At 37.3% G+C, this 13,836-nt stretch overlaps 2 protein-coding genes across 5 annotated transcripts; both read right to left on the bottom strand.

Moving 5' to 3' along the window:
• Window positions 1-1,856: 1,856 nt before the first annotated feature.
• Window positions 1,857-7,680, bottom strand: bach1b (BTB and CNC homology 1, basic leucine zipper transcription factor 1 b). Of its 4 annotated transcripts, none has more exons than XM_079449468.1 (6): window positions 7,586-7,669; window positions 7,091-7,182; window positions 5,733-5,986; window positions 4,604-5,602; window positions 4,128-4,334; window positions 1,857-3,002 (listed from the first exon to the last, which is right to left on the bottom strand). In XM_079449468.1, the coding sequence occupies exons 3-6, from the start codon at window positions 5,973-5,975 to the stop codon at window positions 2,565-2,567; spliced, it is 1,887 nt and encodes a 628-aa protein (XP_079305594.1). In that variant the 5' UTR covers window positions 5,976-5,986; window positions 7,091-7,182; window positions 7,586-7,669; the 3' UTR covers window positions 1,857-2,564. The 4 variants fall into 4 exon arrangements, with proteins under 4 accessions (XP_079305594.1, XP_079305593.1, XP_079305592.1 ...); XM_079449467.1 differs by having other exon boundaries at window positions 7,091-7,191; window positions 7,586-7,661; XM_079449466.1 differs by lacking the exon at window positions 7,091-7,182 and having other exon boundaries at window positions 7,586-7,680.
• Window positions 7,681-7,799: 119 nt separating this feature from the next.
• On the bottom strand, window positions 7,800-13,700 carry map3k7cl (map3k7 C-terminal like). Its single transcript, XM_079448069.1, has 5 exons — window positions 13,428-13,700; window positions 12,952-13,033; window positions 11,514-11,572; window positions 9,673-9,788; window positions 7,800-8,867 (listed from the first exon to the last, which is right to left on the bottom strand). Exons 2-5 carry the CDS (start codon window positions 13,025-13,027, stop codon window positions 8,708-8,710), a joined length of 411 nt encoding a protein of 136 aa, XP_079304195.1. The 5' UTR covers window positions 13,028-13,033; window positions 13,428-13,700; the 3' UTR covers window positions 7,800-8,707.
• Between the last annotated feature and the right edge of the window lie 136 nt (window positions 13,701-13,836).

Genomic DNA, 13,836 nt, shown 5'->3' with positions numbered 1-13,836 from the left:
CCGTTTTCCCTGTCCTTAATCTGCTAACCTCATAACTCTTAATCAAACCCGAGCAGTTTTTTTCTTTTTGTCCTTCTATAATCTTAAATCAGGTCACAGATTAGGATCTTGTGATATTCTTCCCATCCTCTCTTTTCAGATGATTTTACCTGAAAGTCCTTTCTAGAATCTTCTCTCAGGACAACGATGGACATGTGCGGTCTCCTAAAATACAGCCATGGCACAGAGGGAAGCTGAAGGAGCCACAAGGAAATCAATTTGTCAACCGAGGGATGCACCTGTGGTCTTTCCACTAACCTTTGTTGTTTTTGTCTTCTCGGGAGACATTGATTCCTTACTCAGTCGTCTTGCTTCATGACCACTGGCGCAAAGCATCAGTGCTCTTATAGATTTGCACCAGATTTACGTATTTCCATGAATATATGAAAAGGATCGAAATAACAAGTACATGCTTGATACATAGATTGGTCCCCATGAACTTAAATTTTATTAAGAAAAGGACCTTGAGTCCAATTCGTGTTTCATTCAGGAAATAAATTCATACAGCTTCAGAACACGAAGATGAGAAATTTGGAAAGCGCTATCCCTTTTAGAATCAGATTTAAATCAAGTGATAGTCTCTTGGCTTCAAAGGGATTTGTGTTTGTATGTTTCATGTGTGCATTTTCAACAGTAATTTCACACCCACAAATAAATCTTAATAATTCCTCAGCACATTTTCTACAGGTTTGATAATAAAATGATTAAACCAATGATGTGGCAACTGTCACAATGAAAATTTCATTGACTGTTTATTTAAAGGGATAGTTCACCCAAAAATGAATATTGCGTCAAAATGTACTCACCCTAAAGATATTCTAAACCTGTCTACATGTCATTCTTCCAAATATCTATGTGTTAAAAAGAATAATGTTTAAAGCCAAACGGTTCTGGGGCACTATTGACTGCAAGAGTAGAAAACCTACTACTATGGTAGTCAATGGTGCCCCAGAACTGTTTAGATTTCCACATTCTTCAAAATATCTTCTTTTGTGTTCAGTAGAACAAAGAAGGGAGAGTAATGACAGAATTTCATTTTAAGGTTGAACTTAAGGTTGAACCTTTACTCTACCATGAAAACAGTATTTGTTAAAAAGTATCTGTTTTCTGATGGGCAATGGCATCTGGTTTGTCATGTGAAGATGAATGATATCGGTTAGCTGTCTAAACGCAGATAGAACCGATGAGCGTGATTAACCCAAGGGACCGAAACACAATGAACATACTGACAATCAGACAGCATATATCCATCAAAATGATTTAAATGATGAAATATGCCTCATAGCCCACAATTGCTCCAGCAGCCGTTCATAATCGTGTGGAAAAAAAAAAACTTGTAATGTGACGTTATCATGCAAACTGGTCTACAGGATATTCTTGCGTAGATAAAGTACAAAGTGTAGCGATGTAATACTACAGGTGACATTGTTGTCTTATTGACAAATGTAGCAAATGAACTGGGTCAGCTCTGCCATCTGTTGGTACAACTGTGTGAATGCAAATAGTTATGTGGAATTATGTAATATAATGTTAATTAAGACGTGTCAGAGGCAACAAAATAGATTAATTTGTATTGAAATGTATTGTTTGTATTAATGTATTACTTGTATTGTATTTAATACAATCAATGCACAATCAAATATTAATATAAAATTAAATATAAAGTTAGACCGGAACACAGACCAGAAGTTAACTCCAGGGTAGCCGTGTCCGTCCGATGAAACCGTCTTGTAGTTATATGCTATATAATGTCCTGCTACTTTAATATGCAAATTAAATTGAAATTACACATTAAAGCAAACAATAGAAAGGTCTTTCAAATTCACCAATATCTCGCTATTCATTTATTAACTTGCTTCCCGCTTCTTTACAGTGCTCATTAGGACCCAAGGAGTAACAAATATCACAAATTCCAAAAAGATCATCAGCTTTTTTATTTCCAGGTGACATAATACAATGCAAGCGTGTTTGCTTATAAATGACTGCTGTAAAGAACTTATGAAAAACTTTTAGTTTACGATTTCAAACAATTACAACAGAGAAACACGTGCAGTTGTGCACACCTGAGAGTTTAATAGATTCACTTTCAGATCTTATAAACTTTGATTTGGTTCTAAAGTCACAGCTTAAGGTGGTTCAGTGCTAGAGCTACTATAATACACTATATATAGTAAACGGCAGTGTGTCCCCTGAGAAGAAGTTATTGAGGTGTGTTGTATATGAGTCTGGAAATATTTACCATGAACTGAGGCGGATTAAAAGTCAGTAGTGTGGATGTTCTGTGGATGTGTAAAACTATACAGTCTTGATTTAGGTAGAGGTGTGCGTAACAATGACATCATCAATCACAAAAATAAGTGTAAAAAGAGATTAGACGAAAACAGTAATGATGTCATATTTGTTAAATGCACATTTGGTGAGTCTTCTGAAAAAACTGAAAAACTCTTACAGTGAGTTTCAGTGGTCCTTTAAGCAACAAATGTACTGTTTTGTTATTAGTCTCTTTCCTGGTGACTAATGAGAATTCAGAATTTCAGGATCGAACAGTACACACTTTTCTCGCAAGGCGAGGCATCAGCTGGACAGGCATCAGACTGAGCATCTACGAGCCTTGTAGGCAACAGGTTCTGTGAGCTTGATTGATCATCACCAGATGCGTTTTCTATTAAGGAAGCAAGCGGTGCTTTGGCTCTGGAGCAGCAGGTGCGTGAGGAGAAACATGGGGAGGAGGCTGCAGCTTGAGGTCGGAGCTCATGGTGTGGAGGGAGGTCTGAAGAGGGCCAAAGGAATGCTGACAGTGGGCAGTCTGGTGAGCTGTATTTGGCCAGCACCTGAAGCTGTTCTGGTTTGAGGGCGGCTTCAGTGCAGACCCTCTCATACAGACCAGAGTAACTCTGCCAGGTTTTTATCTTCAACTGATTCAGCTGAATCCTTTCGGCTGTCAGCTTCTCGTGTTCACTCCTCTGCACAGCAAACATATACAGAAACAAAATACAGGTCAGATAGGAACAGTGGGAAACAGATGTCTTTCTTTTAAAGCTTAGTGCACAATATTTTATCCATACAATAAAGGTAAATGTCACAAACTGTACAAAAACATGAAGGATAATTGTTTTACCCATGAAGAATAAGAAATAAAGATCGTCATTTTAATATATATTTATAGACATGTATATTAATCACAACAATAATTTTTCTGCAAAACTGTTTTTTGTATTGTAACAAGTTTTTTATGACACTGATATAAAGACCATCCCTATATTTCTTATCACTGTAATGAAATAAATATTAAAAGTGTAAAGAAGGACTATTTACATATATATATATATATATATATATATATATATATATATACACTGTATACATATAATATTAATTGTACAGTCTTCAAATTATGTTGCGGTAAATCTAAAACAATGTTGTGATATAATAATGAGAATTTAATGAGAATCATCATTGAGAATAATGAGTTAAACATCTGGACACATAATGGTAATGACAATCAGGGGACGGGCTTACAGTATGTGTCAGAAAATAATGAATGCAAAAGAATGAATGGATCAAAAACAGGCTCAGTTTTCTCTAACCAAAATACGATCATTTTCAGATTCAACCAGCGAACATCCCAACGTCTGGATGGGATAGTTAAAGGAATAGCTCAACCAAAAATGAAAACTCTGTCATGAATTACTCACCCTCTAGTTGTTCCAAAGCTGTATACATTTATGTTCGGTTGAACACAGAGAAAGATATTTGGAAGAATGTTAGCAACCAACAGTTCTGAGGTACCATTGACTATCATAGTAGGAACTTAAAAATATATTTTTAGGAATTTAGTTCTGGGGCACCTTCGACTTCCATTGTCATTTTTCCTACTATGGTAGTCAATGGTGTCTCAGAACTGACGGTTGCTAACATTCTTCCAAATATCTTTCTTTGTGTTCAACCGAACAAAGTGATTTATACAGCTTTGGAACAACCACAGAGAGAGTAATTCATGAGAATTATAATTTTTGGGTGAACTATCCCTTTAACAGGTTAATTAAATTGGAGTGACTGAGACATCAAAGACAAATTCAAATACCCACCAGTTTCTGGATTTCCCACTCTAAGCTGTAGATGCAGTCAAGCTTTCTCTTGCGGCAGCGACGGGCTGCGATACGGTTCTTGCTCCGTCTGCGGATATCGTGCACAGCATCGAGCTGCTCCTGAGACAAGCACTGTTGCTTCAGCATCTGCTGGAAGTCATTCCTGCTCAGTGACACGATCTGGTCCACAGAGAGCGGCAGGGCCATCTGGAGGAGAAAAACTAAAAGGTTATGTTATGAAAACCTTCACAGATCATGTTCCAGTTCTGAAGATACTGTATAAAGTTGAGCTACAAAAATTTGTATTTAAGGCTCTTATTTTGGAAATTATTATCTTGCCTAATTCACTTCAATAAGTCTGATTTGTACATACACCCAGAGAAACAATAACCAATCTAGACCCAGTAAGTAACCTATAGCAGCGCAGATGCACCCGGTTACAAAAATATGATGCTTAGCACATAACCAGCTCTCACCTCACAAAGTCGTTCACTGCTGTAGGATTCACTGTCCCCCTCCGTGTCAACACTATCAGAGTCCTCCCCTGATTGGTTGGAGGGTACATATAGACTACCCTGTGATGTGTCTCCGCCCTCAACATCATGAAGTTGAGCGTCCACTGCACCAAAGCTCTTGAAAAATGGACACTCCAATGCCATAGGATCCAGTTGCCAGTTCGGACACTTGAGGTTTAATCCTTTCTCCGCCAAGCCCAGGTCGGAAGGAGACGCCTGGGTGGGAAAAATATCCGGCATGACTGTAAGCTGTTTGGCCACTTCTATCTCTTCTTTGCTCCTGAGTGAGTTGCTTTGTTCAGCAGGGCAAGTTTTGTTGTTACTATAGCAGCTAAAGGCTGTCCCAACATCATCTGTACCTGAGACATGGGACATTTCTTCGCTAGCGAAGTCCCAAATAGATGACTTACTACAGTCTTCATTGCTTGAGCGAGGAAGGCTGTTTAGGGGGCAACTGTCTTTTGGTCTAGCGAGGGGCACGGGGATCTTTTCAATGCCGCAGGCATCCAAACAGTTTCGCTCCTTCCCACAAGCTATCTGAAACTTTCTGTATTTGGGACATAAGGAGGAGTAGTCTGTGTGTTTGTTGCTTTGAACATTCTGACTTCCTGTAGCATCCTCAGTGGGCGTAGAGGAGAGCAAAGATTGTTCCTTTTCTTGAAGCTGAGACTGTGGGGGCTGAGGTAACGTTTTATTTTCGTCAGTGACATCATCACCGGTAGAAAAAATGTCACGCGCTTTGCAGCATTTGGTCTTGCAGCATTGTTTCCTCTGGATTTTTGACGCATTTCTGCTGCTGTCAAAGAACTTGGGGAGAAGAAAATCAATGCACGATTTGTCCAAGTTCTTGAAACCAAGGACAGATGCACAGTTGCTTAGTTCAAGCACGTTCTCTTTGGTGAAGGTGAGCTTTGAGGTGTAGGCAAACTCCAGTAAGGGCTCAAATCCTTCAGAAGTCACCTGCAGAAAGAAAGTTATTCAGATGCATGAACATTTTACTTTACAGTGTTATAAAAATGACACGTTTGGATAAAGAGACTCCATTATCTTTCCACTTTGATCATCTCAAACCTGTCATTTTAGTGGTTACCTCATCCGGAAGGTTGATGACAAGTCCTTCGCGTGTGACAAGACTAGACACACGAGTGCTGAAGAAATCACTGCAGGAGGCCAGGACGGCTCGGTGGGCTCGGAAACTCTGGTTCTCCACCACAACAGTCACGTCGCACAGAAGATCTTTCTTCCTCTGCTCATTTAGACATTGCAGAACGTGGGAACTGTGCACAGATGACTGGAAGGTAAACTTAGAGGATTTTGAGCTTTCCATTGACATGCTGAGTTAATCTGTAACATAAATACCCCTGCTCAATTCAAGAGGTCTGTGATATAGATTTCAACATGCAGACAAATGCAGTGTTCATGTCATAAATCTGGTTATGCAATTCATTGGAAAGGCAAATAGAGCAGGAATATCAAACTTTGTAAAGACACAAGCCAATGATCATGTCATTCTAACATGGAAGCCAGACCTATACAACAGTAAATGGAGGAAACTACAGATATTTATTACTACTGGAATATTATCACACCTCAAACAGAGTAAAAGTTTAAAAGTCTAATTGTCTTTCGTTAAATAATTTTTTTCTTATTCCTACTGAAAGTTTAATAATGCTTTCACTTTGGTAAGTGTAATAATGTTTTTTGGCAGACACAAGTCATGGTTAAACAGTGTATACTGTGGTATATGGCTATATTTGAGGTTACCGTGATTTTACTACAAATACCACAGTTAATGTAGTAAAACTGTGGTTAATTTTCATGAGGGTCCTTACCATAATATTTTTACAACTGGAAAAAATACTTTAGTTTACAGTACTATAGTAAACCGTAGTAAAATACCTAGATACTTAGCACAATTCTTTAAAGTACACTACAGTATTTACTACAGTTTATAAACAAACAATTATCACTATAATATAATCAATAAACTACAATTTATTTTTGTAAACATAATAATATACTACAGTATTTTGCGTATGGTCCAACACAATTGCTTCACAATTTTCTCCAAATAATATTTTATTATGTTGTCATGTTTTTATTATTTTATTGTGTTCGCTGTTTTTTCTTTTCTTTATAAGTTATTATTACAACATCAAAATAACCCAACTGCGCTTTTATTGATATTACGTAGTATGCACAATCAAAACATGATAATTTAACTCATATTTATAGGTAAAACTGGTAACTTATTGGTTATCAGTCTGACATGCTACAGGAACGATCAGACAACACAAAAGCCCCTAGGGGAGAAAATCTACGCAAAAGTCCATCAATTATAAAATAGGGGGTCTACGTGTCTCTAAACACGGAATCTGATTATTGCACCCGTGTGCACAGTATGTCCGAGTCATGCACGGAGCGTGTGCTCGCTCTCCGCTGACTCACTGGGTTTTGCTGATAAAGGATGAGTAGGCATTTTCTTCGTCTGTCGCTCTTCCAACGAGCTCCACTTTACGGAAAGCCATGAACCCACATCCCTAAAATGTCTAAAGTAACGTTAAATAGCAGACGCACTTTTCGTGTGGTTTAAACAAAACATTCCGGAGATGTTTTAAAATAGCCTAGGCTATGTTGACATCATCGAACCTTTATATCGAATATGACATCAAACGTGTTATCTAAGTAGATGGCTAGTGACAGCCTAGATAGTGACAGCCTAGGTCCTGTAAGCGATTTTCAATAGATTTAAAATCACATGTGTATGAACAAGAAGACTTATCTATCAAGAAGACTTGTCTATCAAGAAGTCAAGAAGGCTAATCTATCAAATAGTAACGAAACTTACATTTTAAATCTTTTCTATAAATTGCTAAGATCTTAGTGTCTGTTTGCCTTCGTCGACATATAACGCTATAAAAATACACGAGCTGTAATACTCACCTCTCATATCTCTGAAGAGCGAAAGTTCAAGTTGATTTTGTTACAACTAACTCGGCTTAAACGTTCACTTGTAACTATGAAAATAGGAGGCGCTTGTAATTTACTCCGACGTCATGTGACATACCAATGTTTACGTCCCGCCTTCTAAGACACTTCCTCGCGTTCATTGGTTTTCGGTCCTGTCAATCACGAACGTCACGACTTCCGTATTTTTCAACAGCAGTGCAGAGTTTAGTTGACACTTAATATTAATCGAAATTATTTACACTATCTGTTTGGGTGCACATTTGCATTTATTATTATTATAACAATTTTCCAACATTTTACGATAAAATTAATTATGTTGTTACCAAAAATGTATTACCAAAACGTCAAGTATTTAAGCATAATCCTTATGTAGTGGCACACTACACAATTAATAAACATTTATGTTTTCTTAACATTTAAAATGTCAGCTTTCGTGATGCAAAACTCATTTGAGGAAATACAATAAGAACCTCATAAATGCTGTGTGGGAGGTGTCAGCCATTGATTTTTTTTTAGAGTTTCACAAACCAAAAATGAGCAGATCACATTTCAAAACCCAAGTTCCCTATTACCCAGTGACTAAACAATGGTGTGCAGTCATATGTCTGTTGTCACCTTGCTTGAACTTGACTAGTTTAACCGAAACGTAATTCCTTCATTCCTATCTATGCAACCAAGTGACAGCAGTAAACGCTTTAAGAGTAACATTTACTCTTTCACAGCACAGCATTTTGAATGATGTAACACCGACACAATTTCTGTACAATAGGCAGTGAAGCACATCTGTCAACAACACATGCCCTATTAACACAAACAGAGGTAAACGTAGTATAGTCTACAGTATTCTGAAAACTGTGTCAGACATGAATAATGCGACCCTTCAGGTCAACAAATTAAAATAAAACACAAGCCTGGGCCACAATGTCAAAATCATCGAGCCATTTTAGCTCAACATGTATTACATACATGAATTAAGTGTCTCCGAACATTGGTTCGGGACCAGTTTTTTCCATCAGTACATTATTATATAAACATGGAAAGAACACTTAAATGTTTGTAAGTGACCTAGTGAGGTCATGAGGAGCCCTGCCTCTTCTAACTGAGGACTCGAAGAGTCTCGAGCTGTTTGGCCCGCTCACTGTGAACCGTGATCAGATTGCGATTCTCTTCGGTAAGTATTCTGTGTTCCTCCTCCAGCCGTGCAAACTCCATCGTCACCTTTTCATCTTCTAACAGCTCTGCAATGATTTCTTTCCTGTGCACACACACAGATAAAAGCTTAAACATGGTAGATCAACTTACACGCTTCATAATCTTTACAAGGAAGTTTGCCAAAATAACACATGACATGTGTCTTGGGTGTCTTCCAGGTGACAACAGGTTTGCATTGACTAACTTTTAGAATACAAAACTGTCAACCACTTTCGGTTTGATCTTAAATCTGAAACTTTGGTTGACATTATTTTATTATCGCCGTACCTATACTCACACATTGGTCGCATCCCACTAACTCAAGATCAAATCAACAAAGCAGTGGGCTTTGATCCAAAATGGCACAGAATCAACGATTAATCTCCTCTAGCCTACACGTGGCCTTTAAACCATGTTAGCCATCTGAGCAAGGTTTAATATTTGGAACACAAAGCTTTAATATAGTTTATAATTGGACAAGGATGATATCAGGATAACATGTATCTGCCATTACATTTTACACTTGTGTGAAACATTTCATTGAGCACAATTTTCAGTGTATATAAAAGTTAATTTCTGTAGGTGTAAATACGGTGTTATATTACAACACAAAACAATTCCTTCTATAAAAGAATTGTCAAATTTCCAAAGTACATGAAAGGGTGAACTTTTAAATGTCACTTTAAATGGACTTTCGTTTTCTTTTATCGTGGTTTTGCAATGCTGTTAAGAAAATGCAGAAAACAAAACAGTAATGTCATCATTACACAGGCCTATTCGATTTAGAAATGAATAGCAATATTTTAAATAACATCATACAAAATTTAAATGGTTTTAGTTTGTTGAGAGTAGTTATTTTGAAAGCTTACTTTCTGTCTTCCAGCCAGGCGATCTCATGTTTGACCTGGTTAAATTCATTGGCCATCTTGCAGTGGTCTTTATATACATCTACAGACTCCTTTAGTGACTGACATGGCAGGACTGGCTGTTATGAGTGAGGAGAACAGATCATCACATTATAATTCACATTGTAGTAAAACTAGTTTTAGTGTGTAATTTTACCTTAATATAATAATTCACAACAAACCACAGTTGTTATTATCAATAACTCAGTTTGCAAATATACTGCATGTTATTGTTTGTACACATATTTGTTACAATAAAGGCAATTACATTTTTTACTAATTATTGTTTGACTAAAGCACACATTTTAAAATATACACAATGTTATTGTTTAGCCACATCAGAAGGTTTTAATAAACACAATGTATGGAAAGAGTTGTCGAGACACTTGACGTTTTTATTCCCTTTGTGAACTTCTGCTTTCGTAGTGACTCACATCACAGTTCAATAGAATATAATCTACAAAACAAAGCACTTCTGCTTCTCCCAGATTTCCCCTTCAAATCCCCAAAGTGTGGGTGTTGAGCCTACCCAAGCAACAACTATAGTAATATTTGTATCATATCAATATATTGATCAATTATTTCACCAGCAGTTTTACTTTAAGCTTTATCCTGGTTAGAACAAGAATCTTTCTGACGTCGCAAAGGAACATTACCATTTTATGTAATCTCTTTGCTGCCTTTGCCCCAAAATTACTCTGTCTGAGAGTCTCTCTGTTGATGCCACAAACTTCCCTCGAAACAACTCCAATGTTCTGACTACTGACTTCTTGTGGTCTTACTGCAGCATTACAACTGAATATTTATTTCAGCAAGAAACGTGACATATTTTCACAATGTGATGGATTAATTTCAATATTACGATGCGTTACAAACTAAGGACAACAAAAACAGTATAAAACAGAAAAGTGGTTTATAATGTTGACAATTTTTCTGAGATTGCATAAAATGTATAATTAACAACATTACACTTGCATGTAAAACGTTAGTTATTTCTGGCGTTCATTTCTAACATTAGTACAGTGGGTTTATCTTGGTATTTACATTCGATGTGCAACAGTGCCAAGCATTCAATATATTTTATTTCTATTATATTATTATTTTTTCCTTATGTTTCTACGGTCTCTACTAATATGTATTTATCTATTTATCTATATGTAACTATCAGCAGACTCTGTTGCCATCTTTAAAAAATGCCTGAAAACGCATCTCTTCCGTCAACACCTCGCTGATTGATTTAACCTAATTCTTTTTTCTAATTCAAAAAAAAAAATAAAAAAATAACCTCACTATTCTTAGCTTTGTATACTGTGCTAGGCTTTAATGAACTAGTTTTTGATGCACTTATGTATTTTGTTGTTATAATTGCTTCCAATGTTTCCTCATCTGTAAGTCGCTTTGGATAAAAGCGTCTGCTAAATGACTAAATGTAAATGTATTTCCAATATATAATAACAATAAAGAATAGAACATATTAAAGGTAAACTGTTTCTGCATTCAAATCATTTTCGTATATACTTACAAAATTCATGGACAACAACTGGTGTCCGAGTACAGTATGTGGGTAACGTTTGGGACAGATCAATGGCTTCAATACGCACAAAAGCTCATGGGTCACTTTCAAGGCCATAAGCCAAACTTAACAATAATTTTAACCTTCCTGGATGTTGTGCCACCAGCTTGTAGACTTAAATCACTATAGACTATAGCTAAAATCATGTTAAACATCAGTCGCCCAGCATACTTGCAAAGTGTACTCCAGGAGGACTAAAGTATTCTTTTAAGAGAATATTAATAACCTTTACCTGCAGACGTTGCTCAAGGTCAGGGAAAGATGGAAGGGGATCTTCTGCATCTTTCAACTCTGAGAGGAAAGAAAGCAAGTTCAACATGTCTGGTATGTGAATACTAATGTTTGAGGTCTTCATGATGACATATACATCCATCTAATCAACCCAGCCATACACCATCTCAAATTGCACCACAATGACACCACATCTACTGTCTGTTATCATGTTAGATGTCTATACCGATTTAGGTCCAGCCTCTCTGGCATAAACAAACCGTGGGCATCACACAAGAGACCTAAAAAACTGATCCCAGATCAGGTCAAAAAGCCTAATTCAAACACCACCTGTTCGGCCATGGACTCCATAATCCTAAATGGACAGATTGAAAGTAACTATCGGACAGATTCTTCATAATGGCTTGACTTTAATGAGTGCTCTGACAGACAGCTTGTCTGCACTGGTTCCCGCCATGCCAGCTATGTCCAAGTGGGGCTCGCTCCAATCATCCTGGGAATCCTCTGATGCAATCAGCTAAAACAGGACTGTTTACAGTCATGCTTCAGCCAGAAGGCCAATTAAACGATATGTATATATACACACACGAAATTTGCACATCTTAAACCTGATAGGCCCATTACTCAAATCAGGAATCACACGTAATTCCTGCAGTATGTGGCCGGTGGGGGTGAACGTGACAGTTTTGTGTCATGTCAGAAGATGGGGCCCCAAGGTTGTATGATAATATTTGAATAACATTAGTTGTATAATAATTAACTATGGTATTTGATGTAAAACCATAATAACCATAAATTTAGCATTGTTGAGCGTGATATTTCTAGGGTAAAATTGTGGTAAAACCATACTTTAAGACATTCATTCATCTTTTGAGGGCCTGCCAGTGGCTGTTTATCATAGATGGGGCTACACAAGTATGGACCAAAAAACTGTGCATTGATATATATTTGGTTGCATCTGCATTCAAGACTCAGAAAACATACAAGAGAAGACAGGGCAAATCAGCAACAAAGCGTGAAGTATGAAATGCTTTTAAATATAGGCTTGTGTTCTAAAAGCAAATGAGTGAATCATGCTGCAATGAGGTATTAAAAAGGAAACCCGATGCTGCAATGTCCCGGCAGCAGCTGCCATCAAAGCATTTGCATGAATAGCTGTAAAACACTTTGACAGCGCTGTTGACTTTGTGGCTAGGTAGATATCTTGTTTTTAAGATGCCAGAGATGAACGAAAATAGAGGGGGCACCTGCTTCTCTGAAAAGGATGGCAGAAGTTGAATTGATCCCACACGAGAGGCTTTGGGTGGCTTTTGTTGGTTGCCATTTTAGTAGAAGTCATGCATCTTCCTACCCTATTTTAGTCTCTCAATCACAGTCTCTGTCACAACTGTGTAAACTGAAAATCTAGATCATCCCTCCTGTCAGAGTAGATACGTTACCTGGGGTTTCTTTGAGGCTGAATGCGATTTGTACTTCAGGTTTATCTGCAGAGACTCGTCTTGTTGAGGTGATCATTTATTCCTGAGGAGGAAATACAGATCAAAAAGCATTTAGTATAAATATATATACATTCACCAGCATTTCAAATGTTATAGGTTTCATCATGTGCCCACACTTATACAGGGGCTGCAGTGTCTGCATAATCTCATTGTTGTTTATAAAATTACTTTAAGTAGCCTAAATAAACATGCAACTTAGCAATATGTAAAAAAACAACAACAAAAATAAAGATGTTTTTATTTGTATAAAATATGACTAATACCTCAAATACAAACTGCCCACACGAGTCTAAACATGAATGTCATTGTATCATGTCCCAAACATAAGGAGACACTTGTAACATGTGCAATGTCGAGATTAAAAATAAATAAAAAACATCATAGTTGCATATGATTATATGAGAGAAACACTTTACCTGCCAATCGAAACGTATTTATAGAAAAGTTTCAAATCACGCGCACGAAAGGAGTCGCTACAGGCGCCCCATTGACACTCGTGTAGATCTTCTGCACCACGTTTATACTGTAAAAAGTCTCGATATTAATCCTCGTAGTGTACACCGAGAAGCCAAAAGCAGATTTACGCAACAAAGCTAAAGAAACCCCAGCTCTTCAACTCAAGAGGAACACTGTTTCCCTGTGTGCCAGCCGGACGCCAATTAAATGGCCCAGATGACATGACTTTGCATGAGAACAATGTGCATCTCTCCAATCAGCTTTGAGTGACCCAGACATTAACTTGAACAATACATAGGTTTTACATTGATAATAATTTTGTCCTCACTGGCTTGAGCCATGGAAAGGGGTTTTGTTTGTAGAATGAAA

This window comes from Barbatula barbatula, assembly GCF_947034865.1.
Source record: "Barbatula barbatula genome assembly, chromosome: 24".
In the NCBI taxonomy this organism is placed as follows: domain Eukaryota; kingdom Metazoa; phylum Chordata; class Actinopteri; order Cypriniformes; family Nemacheilidae; genus Barbatula; species Barbatula barbatula.
This window is presented reverse-complemented; position numbering and strand designations above follow the sequence as displayed.

Bases quoted from the DNA above. Each gene is read 5' to 3' on its own strand.
- bach1b (XM_079449466.1), bottom strand. From the start codon at position 5,975: ATGTCAATGGAAAGCTCAAAATCCTCTAAGTTTACCTTCCAGTCATCT. The intron at 5,603-5,732 runs GTAACCACTAAA...TTCTTTCTGCAG, and splicing joins TCATCAACCTTCCGGATGAG to GTGACTTCTGAAGGATTTGA. The intron at 3,003-4,127 runs GTGGGTATTTGA...TTTGCTGTGCAG, and splicing joins AGTGGGAAATCCAGAAACTG to AGGAGTGAACACGAGAAGCT.
- map3k7cl (XM_079448069.1), bottom strand. From the start codon at position 13,027: ATGATCACCTCAACAAGACGAGTCTCTGCAGATAAACCTGAAGTACAA. The intron at 11,573-12,951 runs GTAACGTATCTA...CTTTCCTCTCAG, and splicing joins CAGCCTCAAAGAAACCCCAG to AGTTGAAAGATGCAGAAGAT. The intron at 9,789-11,513 runs GTAAAGGTTATT...CACTCATAACAG, and splicing joins ACCTTGAGCAACGTCTGCAG to CCAGTCCTGCCATGTCAGTC.